Source organism: Mesoplodon mirus (genome assembly GCF_964341445.2).
Source record: "Mesoplodon mirus genome assembly, chromosome: 4".
In the NCBI taxonomy this organism is placed as follows: domain Eukaryota; kingdom Metazoa; phylum Chordata; class Mammalia; order Artiodactyla; family Ziphiidae; genus Mesoplodon; species Mesoplodon mirus.
The window spans coordinates 112154127-112173303 of NC_138979.1; the positions used below are offsets into that span (position 1 = coordinate 112154127).

The window sequence follows — 19177 nt, forward strand, 5'->3', positions numbered from 1 at the left end:
AATTAACTAGCTTTACCTACCTCTGTTCCTATTCATCATTAATTAATTTTTTCTCCATTTCCAGCATTAAGTGATTTTCTTCCTGGATAGAATGCAGTGATTACTCTTTATTTAAGAATACAGACTCTAACAAACAATTATTTAGGCAGAAGAGAAAATTATCCACTTAGAAGCACCTCATTAGATGGACTCTTTGTCGAAAATGTTTTAAGAGAGAGTCAGGTTATTTGGAATTGATTTATTTGGATAGGGCTGAATCTTAAAAATCAAATCTTAGTTCAATACTGACTCAACATTTATAGTACTGCTTAATGTTATGTCAGTTTCATAAATAAGGACTGAACTACTGTTTATTCAGAAAATTAAGTTTGATGGCTAGGGGAAATACACTACAGTAGAAGTTGAAATTTTGTTCCAAAATACTTAGAATCATTTAAACAAACCTATGTTTCTTTTCAAAATACAGAAAATTATATTTTTTCCTTATAAGCTCCCTTCCTAAAATAAAATTTTTTTAAAGTACGTAATGATTAGTAATGGTCAAACAAAACAGAATCCTATGCTGAAAATTCTTCAAAAGTAATTCTCAAATATTTTTTTACCTCTTCCAATTTCCCGAAAGAAATTAATAGCTTTAATAGGCAAAAAAGTTTTTCAGTTACCTTCAAGCTTTTCCAGGATATGGAAAGTAGGAAACAATATACCAAACATCAGTATGTAGAGTATGAATCCATTTGCATTAAAAATATGCATACATATGGAATAAAATCTGGAAGGATAGACACAGTGGTTCCTCTCTAGGTGGATGAGATTATGGGTATTTAATTTTCTTCTTTTTCTTATTCTATTTTCAAAAAAAGTATGAACTACTATTGTAATTTTAAAAAGGAACTAAGAAAAAAACCCTCACGATTCTCAGTTGTTTTAAGATAAAAGAAGAGAAACACAAAACATCAATTTCAAGAAAATTTATGTATTTTACACATTACATGAAAATACCTTAATTCTGAACTTTATAGATGGTCCTTACTTGCATGGGTCTTGTGTGGAGCGTAAAACCATACCATAGAGAAATAAATGTAACATCTTTTAAGAATCAAACACATTTTAGCTAAGGTTGTATTTTGTTGCAGCATTAATATTTATAAACCAATTTCATAAAACAAAAAAGCGAGAATTGGTTATTTTGCTTCTATAACTACCCATTTTTAGCTGCTATGCTATCACACAATAGCTTTGGACTACTAAATTACTTCCTCATACAGTGTATGCCCAAAGATGCCACACCCTTGCATTTTTATTCCTAAGAATTAAATGCCCACTACTGGTAGGGTAGGTAAATGCTAGGTACTGGGGATGTGATAGAGAACACAGACCCTGGCCTCATAAAGCTATCAGCCTACCTGGGAAGACAGATAATAAGCAATTTCAATACACTACACAGAGTTAAAAACAGGGTTGAGGTGAAAGACTTGTGGCAGAGACTTCTAATAGCTGAAGAGGCTTCAGAGAAGTCTCCGAAAGATACTGTGTTTAAGCTGAGACCTGAAGGCTAAGAACATGATAAATGGGTGGACTTTGGGAGAAGAGTGTTCAGGCAAACAACCCTTGTAGAGGAAGTGTAATGTTTTTCAGAAACTGAAACAAGTTCATTCTAGCTGGAGCATTGGGAGGGGAAGGGAGAAAGGTGGCACTGTCGAGATTGTAAAGCATACTGTTTAGACTCTCTCCTAAGTGGCCTTAAGGAGTGACACGGTAAAATTTGTGCTCTATAGACTATTCTGGGGGAGCATGTGTGGAGAATAGCTTGTATGGATGCAGGACGAATGCCAGAGAGGGCAGTCAGGAGGCTGCTGGAATAATGTAGACTAAGTAATGGCAGAAGTGGAGGGATGCGGCAGATGAGAGAAATTTAGGGGGCTGTACCAACAGGATGTGATGAGTGATTTAGAGATGATTCAAAGATGACTCGTGGGGTTGTGGCTTGATAATTGTTGATATTAGGAATACTCAATGAGAATGGAAATTCAAGACCAAGACACAACACTTTTATCTCCCTGGGTGGTGGTAGAAGAGGGGGTTGGAGGGCAGGTTCGGGGCAAGGGAGTGGAGGTGGAGAATGAGGTCAATTCTGGGTACACTTTATTTAGGATGTCTACAAGATAATCCCAGTGGATGTTTCCAGTAGGAAATTGGATATATAGTGTATGCGCTGAGTTGGGTTTAAAGCAAGATATACATTTGAGAATGATAAACATACAATTCAGTGTTTTCTCAACCTTAAAAAAAAAAATCCATGCCTATTTGATCAGTCAAAAAATGACCTCCCTTCTGTTCCCCAAATGAGAACAATTAATGTGGATGATAAAGGACGCCATGGGAAATAAACAATGTTTTTTTTCAGGGAAATGGTAGAGGGAGAAAACCTAAGACAGAACCTTGAAGAATACCTATGTCTATGTCTAAGGGAGAGGCAGGGGGGGCTTTCAAGGGATTGAAAAGTGAACTGGTTTCTCCCCTTCACTGATTTCTTGTCATCTATATTCTAAGTAAGGGGAAAGGAATCTGGATGGCAAAGGGGGGTTAGATAAGCATCTTCTAAACCTTTTGTAAGCTTTGGAACCTACCTAAAAGGAAGGTGTTAACTTGCATTTCTCTTGCTGTCGTTGGGCCTAAGCTACAGGTGTACAGAGAGGAACCAGCGGGTTACTGCAGGGCAAATGAGAGGTGACGCAGGTCCTCATTCACTGGTTCAACTAATTCATGCAGAGGTCTAATGAAGTTTTTACATTTCTTTTTCCTCCTCCCCCTTTCTTTTTCAAATGAAAGTAGAAAAGTAAATGGATGTAAATTCTGCTCCTGACTTCTGGAAAGTGGAGTCTAATTCCAATCCAGGCCCCATGTTGCAAGTTTGGTTAATAAATGCAATACAGTAATTCTAGAAGCTAGTAATTGTAGCAATTCAGTGTATCCCAGGATTCTCACTCTAGTTGGATCAACTCTTCTGAGCTTTTGTATAAATCCATAGTGTCACAACCGTCTTGGCCAGGTCCAGGACCTTTAAAAAAAAAAATCCTGGTTTAAATCTGAATGAAAATACAGAATACTGTAAAGCACAGAACTTGAACACAAAGTACATTTGGGGGCTGACTCCTTATCTAGACTCATGGCATCTACCAACAGAAAACTTCGTAGTTCAGAGAATAGTAATTCTGTATATCAAAGAATATATAATAAGCGTTGCTATAAAAAATACTGGCAGCTGTGGGGCTGCCCTTTCATAGAGCTACTGGTACACAGTAACTATGTCTTTTCATGTTTTATGATTAATTATAGTCTATAAGAGAAAATACTGTGGTATATATTTGTATTTGTACTTAATTTTTACTGAAGTTTGATTTTAGCATTTACTGTTAAGTCAATGATCTGACCCAGAGAAAATTATGATGACACAATGTTCTATATATTAAGTACAGCACTGGAAAATGTACTCAGTATACTGGGTTTATGATATGCAGTATTTATTTTTATTGTTATACTTGGTGCTGTTATTGAATCAATCAAGTTATATTACAAATTAGAACCATACAGTGTTTAAGGATGAACTTTTTATTCATCTGTGCCTGTTACAGAATGAAAAAGGAGGGGGAATAGTGTGTCACAAAGTTCTATGACAATTTCCATAGCTAGAAGAATTAAAAAGTAAGGGAGAAAGAATAACATAGGAGTAAATACCTACCAACAAATGTCCAGCAATACTATTTTCATCTGAAAATAATCTAGAAAATAAAAGTCTGTGTTGAAGGATAAGTAGTGAATCCAAATAGATCACTCCAGTTGAGTCAGCTGCTTGTGATTCTATTTTTTTTTCTTTAAATCAACAAAGGCAATTGACATTACCATTTTGTTCTTAAATAGGAAGAAAAATAACTGGGAATGACCTACCAAAATATTAACTTAAATTTTGTTGTTTCAAACTCCTTGACTAACTTAAGTAACTGAATAAACATTTAGATATAATTTCTATTATCAGCATTTAATAGCTAATAATCATTACTCGAATTAGTTTTCCATTGATAGTAATTATATAAACAACTTGCCAAATACAGAAATGTTCTAAGTTTGAGAGAAAACTATTTCAAAGTCCAGATATATAGCTTTGAACCCACACAAGGATTTCTAAGGTTAGGACATGACATGTACCAAGTATGTTTAGGGGCATTAGGATTTACTTCCTCAGTAGCCCTTAGAGTTCAGTGCTGATATTAATGATCCCTCAAAATAGATATAGATATTTATATCCAAATTCTCACACCTCAGGATTCATGTAAATAATGTATGTCAATTACTTTTGAAATTACTGCCAAAAGATTAGTTTTAAAAACCATCTGACAAGGCTTGCTTCCTAACTTTTAACTTTTATTCTGAACACTCATTATAAAACCATTTACTTTATCTCTAGAAGAAGCAAATTACTTGATTATAACCCTCTACCATCTCAAAAAACTACCTGTCCCTGGACTTGCAAAGTTAGCAAGTCATGAACAGAAAACTGAAGAAGGTAGAAGAGGTAGAAAGGCATAGAGACCTTGGGTAGTCCTTCAGTTATACTGCTTAGCAACACAGCAACAAAAGAGCGATGACAGACAGCAATTGTCCTAATCTAGGTCAATACAACAGCCAAAATACTTTGTAAACACTTTCTTTGGCTCTTTCTGGAGATCAACACTGTTCTAATTAAACAGCATGAGAAGGGCTTGATAACAACATAAGAGTTCATCAATATTTACTTATCCAACACCTTTTATCCAAGAATCTTAAAATCATCTAATACTAATCATAACTCAGTAACTGAGAGAGGTAGGTACTAAGGTAAACTGCAAAGGCCAAGAACAGAAATTGGGAGTGTGTGCCACTGAATAATATTTGTGAGCTAAAGACTGCTGCCTTATATGGCTCTGAGTATGTAAAAAAGAAGTATTATCTACTCTCCTTTAACAAACCCAAACTCAGCATTAGCAGGATAATCTTTTTTTTTTTTTTTTACTATGTTTCATTTGTATTTGTACCTAATTTTTACTGAAGTTTGATTAAGTTTGATTTTCAGAGGACAATGTTTAGTCATTGATCTTACCCAGAGAAAACTATATTGACACAGAATTTTAGATATTACATTATTTTTAATATTATTTTAAATATTAAAGTCTATAGTATCCCATGTGCCAATTATTTGAGTTATCTTTCCATGTGAGGTGAAGGGTTTGTGTTATGCTATACACACCATCTTCCTTGTGACCAAGAGTGAATTTGTGGGATGGATACCTAAGAGAAGGTGCAGTCTGTAGCCATGAATAGTTCTGTGTATGTGTGTACAGTTAAACACCTAAAAGGATTGAACTCTTGTCCTTAGCCTCATTAGCACCATGCACCAACTGCGCTGACTGGTTGAAACTGTTAGATAAGAGAGTGCAAACTAAAAGGAATAGGAACAAAGGAGGGTTGTATTTCATCATCTTAAGGTTTCACAGAGATGACGCAGGTTTACAAATCAAATTCCCATCTCTTGAAAAATGACTTCTTAAATAACTCAGCTCTCAAAACTCAGAAGTGCAGTAATCTGAAATTATTCTAAAAACTTTAGAGAATAACCAGTTACTACAATTGATGTTCACTGTAAGGAATACATAGCTACACAAAAATAGAACTCAGTGAAAAAATAACATTTTTTAAAGCAAGAAAGATGCTTGTTTTGGATTCATATCAGTAGTGGCTAATTGGATAAATGCTAAAGATTTACATTCAAGTGCTTGAAGGATTACTGCACAGAAATTCAATTACTCAAAATCTTTGCTCAGATGCCTCTCAGGCTTATTAAAGATGAGATGATGTATGAACCACCAAGAGTGGCATTTAACCCCAGCCACTTTCAAGATAATGCATACAGCTGTTAAGACATTCCAGAATGTTAAGACATTCACTGATACTAAGAGTGGTATTTAAAAAAAAAGACCTCATACAGTCTGCTGGCATTTCATACCAAACTTTGGAGGAGGTAGTAAAGTGTTGGAATGTAAAATAGGTCAGCACTAAGTGTAAACAATTCTAAAGCATTGTATGCAGTTCTTTAAACATATGTAGTGAAAAAAATCAGAATTCATATAAAATCAGAATTTAAAAAAGCAAAAAATAGAAATATTTAGTGAATTTACTCAAATGAAGAAAACTTAAATGATACAGAACTGAAAATATTAGAAATCTATATACAATAAAAAGTGAATATAAATTAGCCAACTCCATGGACATTTCCAGTTAAGCATTCATACAAATACATATTCACCTTTTTCTTATGTATGGGAATAACACATACACACATGACATGATGATTCTGGCAAAAAAAAAAATCAGAGATACTAAAAATATTCTCAGGTTTTAAGAATGGTGTGGAATAAGTTTTAACAACAACATTCTACATGAATGGAAACCCCTGATTTAATTCCATGATTTTATCATGCCAGAAGCATGGTTGGTTTTAATTTTCTTAAACAGATATTGGTATCATACACATTGGCTTATTAATAATTAAGGCATTCTGCATACACAGTATCTCAGTGTGAACAAAAAACTTTTAGTATTGATTATCTGCTATGATGGTTTAAACTTTCAAAGTCTTTTCAACATAAGAAAATAGTAGCTGCACACATTTAAGTGTTTTCTTATAAAACACAATCTTAAAAAAAGTAATGATGATTGGTCTTTATAATTCCTAGTAATAAGTCCTGTCTTATTTTTCACATAGTATAAATTATATTCTTATGCAGGATTGCATTAAGACCCAGTAGTTCTTAAACAATGTTACCAAATAACCATATAAATCCCAAATTGCAGCAAAGGTGAACAATCTTCATAGTGCACTTTCACCTCATTGAAGTTGAAGCTGCTCCTTTCGGATATTTTTCCACTTCAATGTGAAGTAGATCCTTAGCATTTCATTAGTGGTTTCATTATGTGGCTTTTTAAAGGAAAAAATGGTTTTGATTTCTTCCACAGTTCACAGTTCTCAGGTGAGACATTTTTTTGGGAAATCATATAGTCCAGGGATGTTTCGAATAACCAAATGCTATTTAGTAGATGAAGTCTCTCAATGCAACTGTAATAAATAAGCATCTACATCCTTAGAGAATAAAACAAAAACATTTCATTAGCCAGTACTGTAAATACAACACATACACACACCCCATTTTCTTCTCCCTTTTGGTCACTAGCTTTGCCGGTTTCCCTTTGCGACCTTTTGAGGGCAAAAGATCTGTCTTACTCAACATTTTATCTGCACTTTTGTAGCACACAGCATGTGCTCAATAAGTGTTTGCAAAGTGCTTAGTGAATGTTTTAGTCTCTGTGATCAAACAACTCTGCTTTTATAGCTAAGCAAGATCATTACATCATTCACAGCAACTCCTTCAGTGCTATATAAACTCTAGACCAGCTTGAGGATAGCCGTTCTGATTTCTACCCTCAAAAAATTGCATTGAGGGCTTCCCTGGTGGCGCAGTGGTTGAGAGTCCGCCTGCCGATGCAGGGGACACAGGTTCGTGCCCCCGTCCGGGAAGATCCCACATGCCACGGAACGGCTAGGCCCATAAGCCATGGCCACTGAGCCCGCACGTCCGGAGCCTGTGCTCCGCGACGTGAGAGGCCACAACAGTGAGAGGCCCGTGTACCGCAAAAAAGAAAAAAAAAAAAAATTGCATTGAGGGTTTAATATTGTAAAAGAGGTTTTATCATAGCTTAAGGAACTTCATAGATCTTTTAATCACTCAATATTGTTTGCAATAATAAATACAGTATCTTAAGGTTATGTTCAGAATAAAGCTTCTCCCTTTATAAAAAATTACAATTGAAAGCAAATTTCTAAGGAAACAATTTTTCAGTTCTACTACTAAGAAGACAAGGCACTTCCAGAAAAAGGTGATATATCACGTATTCTATTTTCTATCAACTTTAACTTCATTTCCCCTCCTATTATCAAAAGAACAATTAAAATTATAACAATAAAAAAACTTCAGGAAATTGATTTCCATTCATAACATTATCATTAAGAATTCCACACAGTAAAATTATACACAGTGGTAACACACTTGCTTGACACATCATTATGCTTCCTCTCATGAAGGTATTTCAAGAATTTTATAAGTAAGTCCAAGACAAAAATATAAATATTGTATTTTTTTAAACCAAAGAAGGTTTTATATTTCTGGCTAATACCCATTTATATGATAGCAGTATGCCCAATACAAGGGTGGAAATATTTCCTAACAGTGATTTTTTTCCTGCAGTTATATTTTAACTACCAAAACTATTTTGGAGTTTAAATATTAAAATCCAAAATAACAATGTACGTTTTCCTTTGAGACAAGCAAATCAATAAAGAACGATGTCAAATTTATACTGTGATTTGAGCAATTTAACTTTCCCAAAAAAGCACGACATTAGCAAAAGCCAAGTAAAAATACCTCCAAACTGGTTATGTTCCTCACCCCTTGCTTCCTGAGTAGCACTGTCTTTTCAGTTGCCTTTTTAACCTGGGTTCTTAACCTTTTTTCAAATATTATCCTCTAATTGTAGCTAGGTCATTAAACACCTACTACCACATTATTTCTGTGGCTGTATCTGAAACACATTCAATGACTAATTCCTGTATTCCTTGCCAAAGTCATATTCATATCCAGAGGACCTTAAGCGTTTATAAATATGAAATTGACTTTAGACGTTATTATAGTAGTACTGAATTGGACATTTGAAAGAATTCATTTATGAATGTATAATACTATTACATTATGTCTAATTTTTAATTAAGCTTAAATATAGATTACCTTGGCTATGTTACCAGTATATCCTGGAACCAAAGTAAGATGGTTTTCCTGTTCCCACAATCCACTTAATTGTTGTTTTAAAATTTGAATATTTCTAGGAGAAAAAAAGAAGAAAAAATGCAAATATAGTAAGATATGGACTTTGGTAGTAAATACACTTAATGAAAACAGCTTTAAATTTTTCAAGTATTTTTCAGGATACAATTATACCATTTGAAGTCAAGCAACTCTTTAAACTAGTACATGTCAATCATGGAAATTAAAAGTTACTTAGTTGTTAAAGAAAGTAAGAAAACAACAGGCATTTGGAACATTCAGACAATCAAGTATGAAGTGGGAAAGTGGAAAGATTCTGAGAGCCTAGAAAGCAAATTATGGATTTAAAGGAAACTGTTGGGAGATTTTTTTTTTTGTAGCTTCATGATAATCTGGCTCATTTGGTAGAATACCCACACATTTTCACATCAAGGCAATACTCAAATTATGATTATAATACAGTTTTTAGAAGTGTAATCATCCACACTGGACTCTCATATTAATGTCTGGGAGCCAAAAGACCCTGCAGGATGACTCCATTCCTGTGCCTCAATCTTATCCCACTAAAAGCCATCTCTTTTTCTCTCTCTCACTCCTTTCTAATGGATATAAGGGTTAAACCACTGCTGTGCTTTTGCCTCCCAAAATGAAGGGTAGGATTCTGCCAGAACAATATACACAGGGGGTTACTGGGCTCTGGAATTCAACTTTTCACATATGAACAGTATCCCAATTTAATACTTCTCTGAAAATGAAGAGAATAAGTATTATATACTGATAATCATGAAATAAAATTCTCACCTAGCTTAATCACGCTGCTTTTCCTGAAAAAAAAAACTTTATTAGTATGAGTTTAAAGGTATACTCACCCATCATTTATAATTTCTGTTTTGGATGATAGTTCTGACCACCACCTTTTTATGACTGCTTGAAGCCAGTTTAAACCAACTATTATATATCTGAAATGACATTTCATTACAAAATTCAAGTGTTTTCATCCAAGAAGCCTTTAGAAAAGATGACACTCTACCCCCCTCAAAAAACACATACAACACTTATCTTTCCTTTTTAAAAAATTTATTTCACTACTCTCACAAAACTACACTTTATGTAACATGTTTATAGACAGTTTTATATTGTTCTCTAGTCATTCCATATTCTTTTCCTAATTGGACTATAAGCTCCTGGAAAACAGAAACCATGTATGTCTCATGGAGCTCAGCCTACCACTATGCACTTATAAGGCACAAAATCAAGGATGTTGAAAGAGAAAAAAGAATTGAGATTCAGATTAGCACTTACTCTTCAAATTTGCTTTTAAGTAGTGACTTTACTAGAGGCAACAAGTCTACACAGCAGCCAAGTGAGATGTATTGTTTTTCCTCCTGTAAACTAAAGTAAATAAATACTAAGTTATAAAATTATGAACAGGTCATAATTTGTCCTTCTTTAAATGTACTTTTTTTCTGAAAAAATATTCTTTATACCTATTGGTGAGCACAGGAAGGCAATCCACCACAACTCCAAGGTCTTCTATCCTGTGGGAACGAAATTGCTTAGATAGCTGATTTCCTTATTTATTTTCGTATTATAACCTTCACACTGCTTTTGAGAAATTTACTCATTCAACAAATGATCTGAGTGTCTATGATGAGTCAGTTGTTAGGGATACAGCAGTGAACAAAGAAATAGGGCTTGTATTCCAATATGTGTGTGAGTGTGAGAGGAGGTGGAGAAGGCACGGACAGACAATAAACAAGTGAACTATATAAAGCATGTTAGTGGTGGTAAGGGCTATGGAGAAAAATAAAATGGGAAAGAAGGATAGGGAGTGAAGAAATACGTATTTTTAAATAAGGTAGTCAAGGAAGGCCTCACCAAGGTAACATCTGAGGAGACTTAAATACAGTGAGGAAGGTAATGGTTAAAATTTTCACTCAAAGGGGATTTTTAAAAGGTTGGTTTTCCCATAATGGTATCTCTTAGTTTTATAGATAAGAATCTTAATCAGAGAAGGTAACAGCTTTGTTCAATCTGATAAAACAGATGGTTTTCTGTATTTTGGTTACTCTTAGACTGAAGATAAATGTAATTTAAACCATACTGCTACTACTGAAGCTAAACATAGGAAGTTCAAAATTTTAGCCAGTATAACATAAAAAAGAAGAGGCACTTCTACATAATACATTGGAAATTACTTTTACTAAACAAAACCATAAAGGGTCACACTTACCTCACCAAATAAGCTACAAGTTCACTTATACTTCTCCTTCTCCAGAAAGTTAAAGCTACATTCAATCTCAAATTCCTGCTGAACAAAACCTGTGCCATTGTTTCATGGTCCTGAGAAACCTGAAAGGCAGGAATCTAATTTGTTAAAAAGCACATTTGAGATATGACATGAAACCATTTTTTTTCAATTAAATTATTCTGGTAGACGTATTTTAAAATTAGGCAAAGATGACTCCCTTTTACTGGCCCACAAAAAGGAATATTGCAGTGAACACAGTAAATAAATGATTTGAATAAATTTAGGACCTGTTTATTTTTTATCAATACTTTTTCTTATTTGCTACCATTTTCCTTTTAAATCTCAATAGTTCATAGAATAAATTATTTTTACTCACCTACAAACCTAGGATTTAATTTATAATGTGTATTAAATAAAAAGGTAAACATATAGGCTAGTCATTACCAACTGAATAGCATGAGTAGGGAACCACAGAAATTGAGTTTTGTGACAAGTATTTAAATTCATTCATTTTTTTCTGTATAATTAAGGTAATATATTCCTATTGTAAAAAGTTCAAGTAGCACAAAACTTTATAAAATAAAAAGTGAATATTCTCTACTTGCCCACAAAAACAACTAACATTCCTCAGGAGTAATCACAGTTAACAGACTGGTAAGTATCTTTCAAACCACTTTCTAGACAAAGACAAATTAGGTAGATATAAAATTAAAATATTCTAATATCTATATTTTTGAAAACGTTGTTTTTTCACACACATTATGAAGATTTTTCAATGTCAAAACATAGATCAGCCTCATTTTTAAAAAACAATTACATATTCTCCAGTCTTTATGTACCATAATTTTAGATTGATTCTGGTTTTTCCCTATTAAAACTGTGCATCAATGAACATCCTTATGTATATAAATATGTGCACTTGTACAAAACCTTCTGTAGGATTCATTTTAGAACTGGAACAGCTAGATCCAATTTTTTTCAATAACAGATTAAGATATAATTCACATACCCATTTTGAATGTACAATTCAGTAATTTTTAGTATATACAGAGTTTTGCAAGCACCACCATAATGAATTTTAGAACCTTTTCGTCACTCCCAAAAGAAACCCTGGACTCCATTCTCCCCTCTCTCCAGCTCCTCACAACGATTAATCTACTTTCTGTCCCTGTGACTTTACCTAATTTGGATGGTTCACATAAATTGAATCATACAATATGTGGCCTTTTTTTGTGTGTGGCTTCTTTCACATAGCATGATGTGTGAAAGATCAAGATTTACATACAGTGTAGCATACATTGGTGTTTTACTCCTTTTTAATGATCAAATAATAATCTATTGTATAGAATATGACACTTTAGTTACCCATAGTCCGTTGACGGACATCTGAATTGTTTCCACTTTTGGCTATTATAAAATGTTATAAGCATCTGTTCATAAGTATCTGTGTGGACTTATGTTTTCAATTCTCTGGGTATATACCTAGAAGTGCAACTGTCGGGTGAAAAGGTTATGTATATTTGAACTTTGAAAAAATAATATAGCATCACTTTTAAATTTAGGTTTTTAGAGCAGGCACTAGTCAATCAGGAAAAAACAATCAATAAACCCATTAGTTAGGTGTGAGGTTAATGCAGGTTTGTGAAAAGTAGGGAAATGGGAGCAAGGTTAAAGGAAGCCCTTGAAAAAATGCCACACTGCGGCACTAATACAAATGTGAAACTGCAGCTTTAAGGCATTTTCACTGAGAATGTTTATTCCCTCAGTTCAACTGAAGAACCAACCTAGGTCCCAATCTAAGCCAGATTTCTGGACTATATAGTCACATGTTCTTTTCCTTCAGGGTATGTAGTTTCTTTGATTTTCTGATCTGTGTCGGCCTCATCACTTCTATAATTACATGAAAGTAGGGGTAGTGTCTGTTTTTCACCCACCAATCCATTTCTCAGAGCCTGCAGAATGCACTGCACAGCAGGGAGCCATCAATACATATTTGTGAATGACTTAGTATGACAGTGATCCTCTGTAACACTAAGGTTTAGGTACCTGTAGGTACCCTATTCTCCAGGGCTCATAAAATTCACTATTGAATTCTCCTTGCTCCCTCTTTTCTCACAGATACCATACACACTTCCTTCATCTCTCCTAGCATTATTAACTTTCTATTACTCCAGGATCTTTTCTTTTGGCCTCGCTGAGCAGCTTTTGGGATCTTAGTTCCCTGACCAGGGATCGAACCTAGTCCCACGTCAGTAAAAGCGCCAAGTCCTAACCACTGGACCACCAGGGAACTCCCCCAGGATCTTATTTACACAGGAACACTTCCACTGGCAAATGGAATCTTTGCATCATTTCATTATGGTTTTAGTTAATAACACTTTGTTTTCTACCTTTCTTTTGTATTATTTACTTGTAATTATTATCCTGCATGTGATGCTCATTTTCATTCATCCACATACTTATGACCATTTAAATATAAAAAGATTCTTTTATTGCTTGTATGCCACAGAAAATGCTTTTCAAACTGTCATGCCAGATAGAAACAATACTAAGTTTACCAAGTCATAGTTAAAGAAATTAAGGTAAATTTAAGCAATGTAATGTTATGTATCCATTAATTATATAATATCTTTTTATGGTGATAGATGGTAACTAGACTTATTGTGGTGATCATTTTGAAATGTACAGAAATATCAAATCACTACACTGTGCACCAGGAACTAACATAGTGTTGTAGGTCTATTATACATCAAAACAAATAAACAAACTCACAAAAAAAGAGACCAGATTTGTGGTTACCAGAGGTGGGGTGTGGCTGAGGGGAAATTGGAGGAAGACAGTCAAAAGGTACAAACTTCTAGCTATAAGATAAATAAGCACTAGGGATGTAATGTACAACTTGGTAAATATAATTAACACTGCTGTATTTTATATATAAAAGCTGTTAAGAGAGTAAATCCTAAGAGTTCTCATCACAAGGAAAAAAATTTTTTTCCATTTTTAAAATTTTGTATCTATATATGATGGATGTTCACTAAACAATGTGGTAATCATTTCATGATGTAGTTAAGTCAAATCATTATGTGTATCCCTTAAACTTTTAAAATGCTGTATGTCAATTATATCTCAATAAAACTGGAAGGGAAAAAATTGTAGAAGTGTTATTTAATTACATGGAAAAATATTCAAATTTATTAAACACAAAAATCAAATTATTAAACACAAAAATCTAATTATCAAACAATATAATATGGAGAAAAAAGACACATCAAAATTTTAATACTGTTATTTACAAATGTTGAAATTACAGATAAGTTTTTCCTTTGGATTTATTTTCTATAACATATACAAAAAACGTAATAATTATTATTGTAAACTCGTCATGTTTATAAATTTTAACAAACCATTCTTTCAAATAACCATTAAAAAAATGGTTTTCCTGAGGTATAATTTACATACCATAAAACTCACACATATTTAAAATATGTAATTCAATGATTTTTAATAAATTTATGGAGTTGTGCAACCATCATCACAGTCCAGTTTTAGAACATTTCTATCACCCAAAACAATTCCCATGAACCTGTTCAAACAACTAAGTTTGCCTGAGCCAGAAGAAGAGCAAAACTAAGCAGGTTTGCCTTAAAAAACTTTCCAATGGCAATTTTGAGAGCCCAGCAAAATGTGCTTGGATAACTGGCTTTCGTGGTCCACTTGTTAGGCAAGATTTCTTCTTTTCCTTTTCTTTAAGTCTCTACTGGCCAACTTTCCATTCTGAATATTTACAGCAGCTTGTTAATCATTTCATTCCATCTCAGATATCACTAACTTGGAAAAATGGAATAAACAACTGATTCAAATTTAGTTAATCTAGAAAATTGTCTCAGGGACTTACAGTCTCTCAAATAGTCTGAATTCAATCAGCAGTGAACTATTTTGCTAGTAGACTATGGCAAAGGAAAAAGCCAGTATTAAAACAGGAATAAAGTTAAGCTTATATAAATGACTTACCTCAGAAAAAAAACCACTATATTTTGATGATGGGCTTTCTGTCTGTGAAGAACCAGAATCACTGGGGCTAACCAGATATGGTCGACTACCCTGCCGCACTTGCTCAGGGAGGCGGCCTGCACAAGCCAGCTCATTCTCTTTATTTGCCATGTCACAGCCCCCACTGTTGGGGGACTGCTTTTTTCTGCAGCAAGGATTTTGAAAAGGATGATGAACTTTCTTTCTGTGATAGATCACCTTACGTAGTTTATCTGGGCTTTTCACAGCTTGTCCAACTGTTCTGTAAAAAGAATTGATTTTCTTAAATGAAAAAGAACCATATGAAAACCTTTAAAAGTTTTTAAAGAGAAAGATTTAGTAGGCTACATTTTGTGATCACAATCCACTAAAATTAGAAGTAAGCAGAATAATTTTTTAAAATCTTAACTCTTAGATTGAAGAGGAAAATAAAAGGGAAATTACAATCCATCTGGAAAACAATGAAAAGGATGGTACTTTATACCAAAAGGGGGAAAAAAAAAAAGAAGAGGCATAATAACTAGATACTTTTAAAATGAAATATTACAGGGCATTCAGGGAGTATGAAAAATTTAACAATTTCTAGTCACCTAATCTTTTTCTAACAAAGTGACACAATAAGTGAGCAAGTTTGAATATTTTAATTTGAATCAGGCAAGTCTGAATATATATTTTAATATAAAATAAAAGAGAACACTTATTTCGATTAAGTTGAAGTACACTTAATTTGTTTGAATAAGATAAAATACTACTGACAACATCTCATGGTTTAGTATAGTGGTTCTCAAATGTTTTGACCTCAGGATGCTTTGCACTCTTAAAAATTATTGAGGTCTCAAAAGAATTTTTTTATGTGGGCAATATTTACTGATATTTGATGAATCAGAAACTAAAACAGAAAATTTGTTAATTAATTTTAAAGATGATAAACTCGGGGGAATTCCCTGGCGGTCCAGTGGTTAGGACTCCACACTTCCACTGCTGAGGGCGTGGGTTCAATCCCTGGTCGGGGAGCTAAGATCCCACAAATCTCGCAGCACAGCCAAAAAAAGAAAAAGAAAAAGAAAAAGATAAACTCATTACATACTACATAGAATATTTTTTTAAAAATCCTTTATTTTCCAAAACAAACGAACAAAAAATATAGTGAGAAGAATGGCACTGTTTTGCATTTGTGCAAAATCTCTAATATCTGGTTTAACAGAAGACAGCTGGATCCTCATATCTGCTTCTGCATTCCATATATTGTGATATCAAATATCATGTAGCTGCTGGAAAACTCTACTGTACACTTGTAAGAGAGTGGAAATGAAGAAGGTAAATAATGTCTTAGTATTGTTATGAAGATAGTTTTGACCTCACAAACTCCTTGAAAGGCCTTTGGGACCTCCAGGGTCCACAGATCACACACTTTGAGAACGAGTGGTTTAGTAGAAAGCGCCTTTGGAGTTCGGCAGATCTGAGAGTAAATGCCGTTTTTACCACCTTCTGGATGTACAATCCTAAAGAAATCACAAGTCTTTAGTTTTACTCATCAACTGTTTGGGGTAATGATACCTATCTAATATTGATATGTTTAGCACAATACCTGGCACAAAGGAGTTGTCTGACAATAAATTAATATTATTATACTAAAAGACAATACTTCCCCGCTCCATTTTCACTCTTACCCAGCTTTCAATATTTGCTGTTTCCCACAAACTTTAAAGAAGCTCTTACCTAGTTATGTAAGCAGCCAACTGTTTTGGAGACTTCTTGACCTGAAAAATAAAAGTAGATAGTTGCAGCATATTTAAGTTCCTTAACAAAGCTATGTAAACTTTGTGATTAATGTCAACAAGTCTGAAATTGAACTATTAAATTTTTCAGATTAAAGCTTTTACCGTACTGATGCTGTACTCTCAATCATTAGTTACAACAACATTGTATGTAGGTATTTTTAACAACGCAACATACCCATCTGGCTAGTTCACGCTACTAGTCACATATTATATATACAGAGTGCTAAATAAATGAGTTGAATTTTAATATGATTTTAAGAAATTATATCAGTGCTAATGAGCCTTGCAATGGTGAACAAAAAGCATCTCTGTGATTCCTCTAAAATTAAACTAAAATAGTCAAATTATACTATATCAAAACAATATACTGCCAAAAAGTTTTCAGAGCTTTTGGAATACAGATTTCAATTATTTGATTAATTCTACTTAATTTTGGCAGATTGAGCAGAACTGTCACCCTCCCATTGCTTAAACACTTTAACCAGAAGTATCCATAGACTTAGCAGTTTAAATTGTGTCAAACTGAATGACTGTGTCTCCCCCAAATTCCTCTGTTGAAATCCTAACCCCCAGAGTGATGGTATTAGGAAGTAAGGCTTTCGGGAGGTGATTAGGTCATAAAAGTAAAACCCCATGAATAAGATTAGTGTCCTTGTAACAGAGAGCCCAGAGAATTCTCTCTCCCCTTCTATCATGTGAGGAAGTAGAGAAAAGCTATCTATGAACTAGGAAGTTGGCCCTCACTGGATACCAACTCTGCTAGGGCCTTGATCTTGGACTTCTCAGCCTCCAAAACTGTGAGAAATAAATTTCTGTTGTTTATGAGCCACACAGTCTATGGTATTGTTTGTGTAGCAGCCCAAACAGACTGAGATACTGTCTTACCCATTCCTAGAAACCATGGACTTACTTACCTCCTTCATGTTCTTATTAGTGAAATTAGAGATCCTTTTTCTAGGAACATCAATGAAATGATCTTCAATATTATTACAAAAGTTGCGTTTTTTAACATTGTGGGTTTCAGATGCCATAATCTCTTAAAAACCTAGACAAAAAATAAAAATAATAAATGGAAAATACAAAAAGCAAACGAGCCTGATCCTTTCCTTAACACACATAAAAATACAACAGCTCTACGCTATGTATAAGAGGCTTACAAGTAAAGCAAAGGATATGTGGGTATACCTCATTTTATTTCACTTCACAGATATTGTGTTTTTTTGGGTTTTTTTAACAAATTGAAAGTTTGTGGCAACTCTGCATCAAGCAAGTCTATTGGCACCATTTTTCCAACAGCATTTGTTCACTTCATGTCTGTGTCACATTTTGGTAATTCTCACAATATTTCAAACTTCTCCATTATTATATTTGTTATAACGATTTGTGATCAGGGATCTTTGATCTTACTACTGTAGCTGTTTTTGAGCACCATGAACCTTGTCCACCTAAGATGGTGAACTTAATTGATAAATGTGTGTGTTCTGACTGCTCCACTGACTGGCTATTCCCTGCTCTCTCCCTCTCCTCGGATCTCCCTATTCCCTAAGACACAGCAATATTGAAATTAGGTCAGTGAATAACCCTACCATGGCCTCTAAGTGTTCAAGTGAAAGGAACAGTGGTAAGTCTCTCCTTTTAAGTCAAAAGCTAGAAATGATTAAGTGTAGTGAGGAAGGCATGTCAAAAGCGAGAAGGCTGAAAGCTAGGCCTCTTGCACCAGTTAGGCAAGTTGTGAATGCAAAGGAAAAGTTCTTGAAGGAAATTAAAAGTGCCATTCCAGTGAACACACGAATGGTAAAGCGAAAAAGCCTCACTGTCGACATGGTGAAAGTTTTAGTGATCTGGATAGAAGATCAAACTAGCCACAACATTCCCTTAAGCCAAAACCTATTCCAGAGCAAGGCCCTCTCTTTAATAAAGGTTGAGAGAGGTAAGGAAGCTGCAGAAGAAAAGTTTGAAGCTAACAGAGGTTAACTCATGAGGTTTAAGGAAAGAAGCTATCTCTATAACATAAAAGTACAAAGTGAAGCAGCATGTGCTGATGTAGAAGCTGTAGCAAGTTATCCAGAAGATCTAGCTAAGATAATGAATGAAGGTGGCTACACTGAACAACAGATTTTCAGTGGAGATGAAACAGCCTTCTGTTGGAAGAAGATGCCATCTGGGACTTTCATTGCTAAGAGAGAAGTCAAAGCTTGGCTTCAAAGGAC

The 19177-nt window shown here is 34.2% G+C and overlaps 1 protein-coding gene across 6 annotated transcripts in view; it reads right to left on the reverse strand.

Annotated features, from left to right (window-relative positions):
- Positions 1-936: 936 nt before the first annotated feature.
- KATNBL1 (katanin regulatory subunit B1 like 1) overlaps positions 937-19177 on the reverse strand; it is a 66579-nt gene continuing 48338 nt past the window's right edge. For 5 of the 6 annotated variants that reach the window (XM_082618134.1, XM_082618132.1, XM_082618133.1 and 2 more), the window contains 9 exons: positions 17882-18012; positions 16906-16946; positions 15169-15448; positions 11140-11258; positions 10394-10444; positions 10209-10298; positions 9776-9865; positions 8871-8964; positions 937-7171 (listed from right to left, as the gene is read on the reverse strand). In XM_082618134.1, the coding sequence (XP_082474260.1) occupies positions 7139-7171; positions 8871-8964; positions 9776-9865; positions 10209-10298; positions 10394-10444; positions 11140-11258; positions 15169-15448; positions 16906-16946; positions 17882-17998 (915 nt within the window). In that variant the 5' untranslated portion in view covers positions 17999-18012 and the 3' untranslated portion in view covers positions 937-7138. Of the gene's footprint in view, positions 7172-7983; positions 8017-8870; positions 8965-9775; positions 9866-10208; positions 10299-10393; positions 10445-11139; positions 11259-15168; positions 15449-16905; positions 16947-17881; positions 18013-19177 lie in introns of those variants that run through there. The other variant, XM_082618137.1, reaches the window with a different exon arrangement.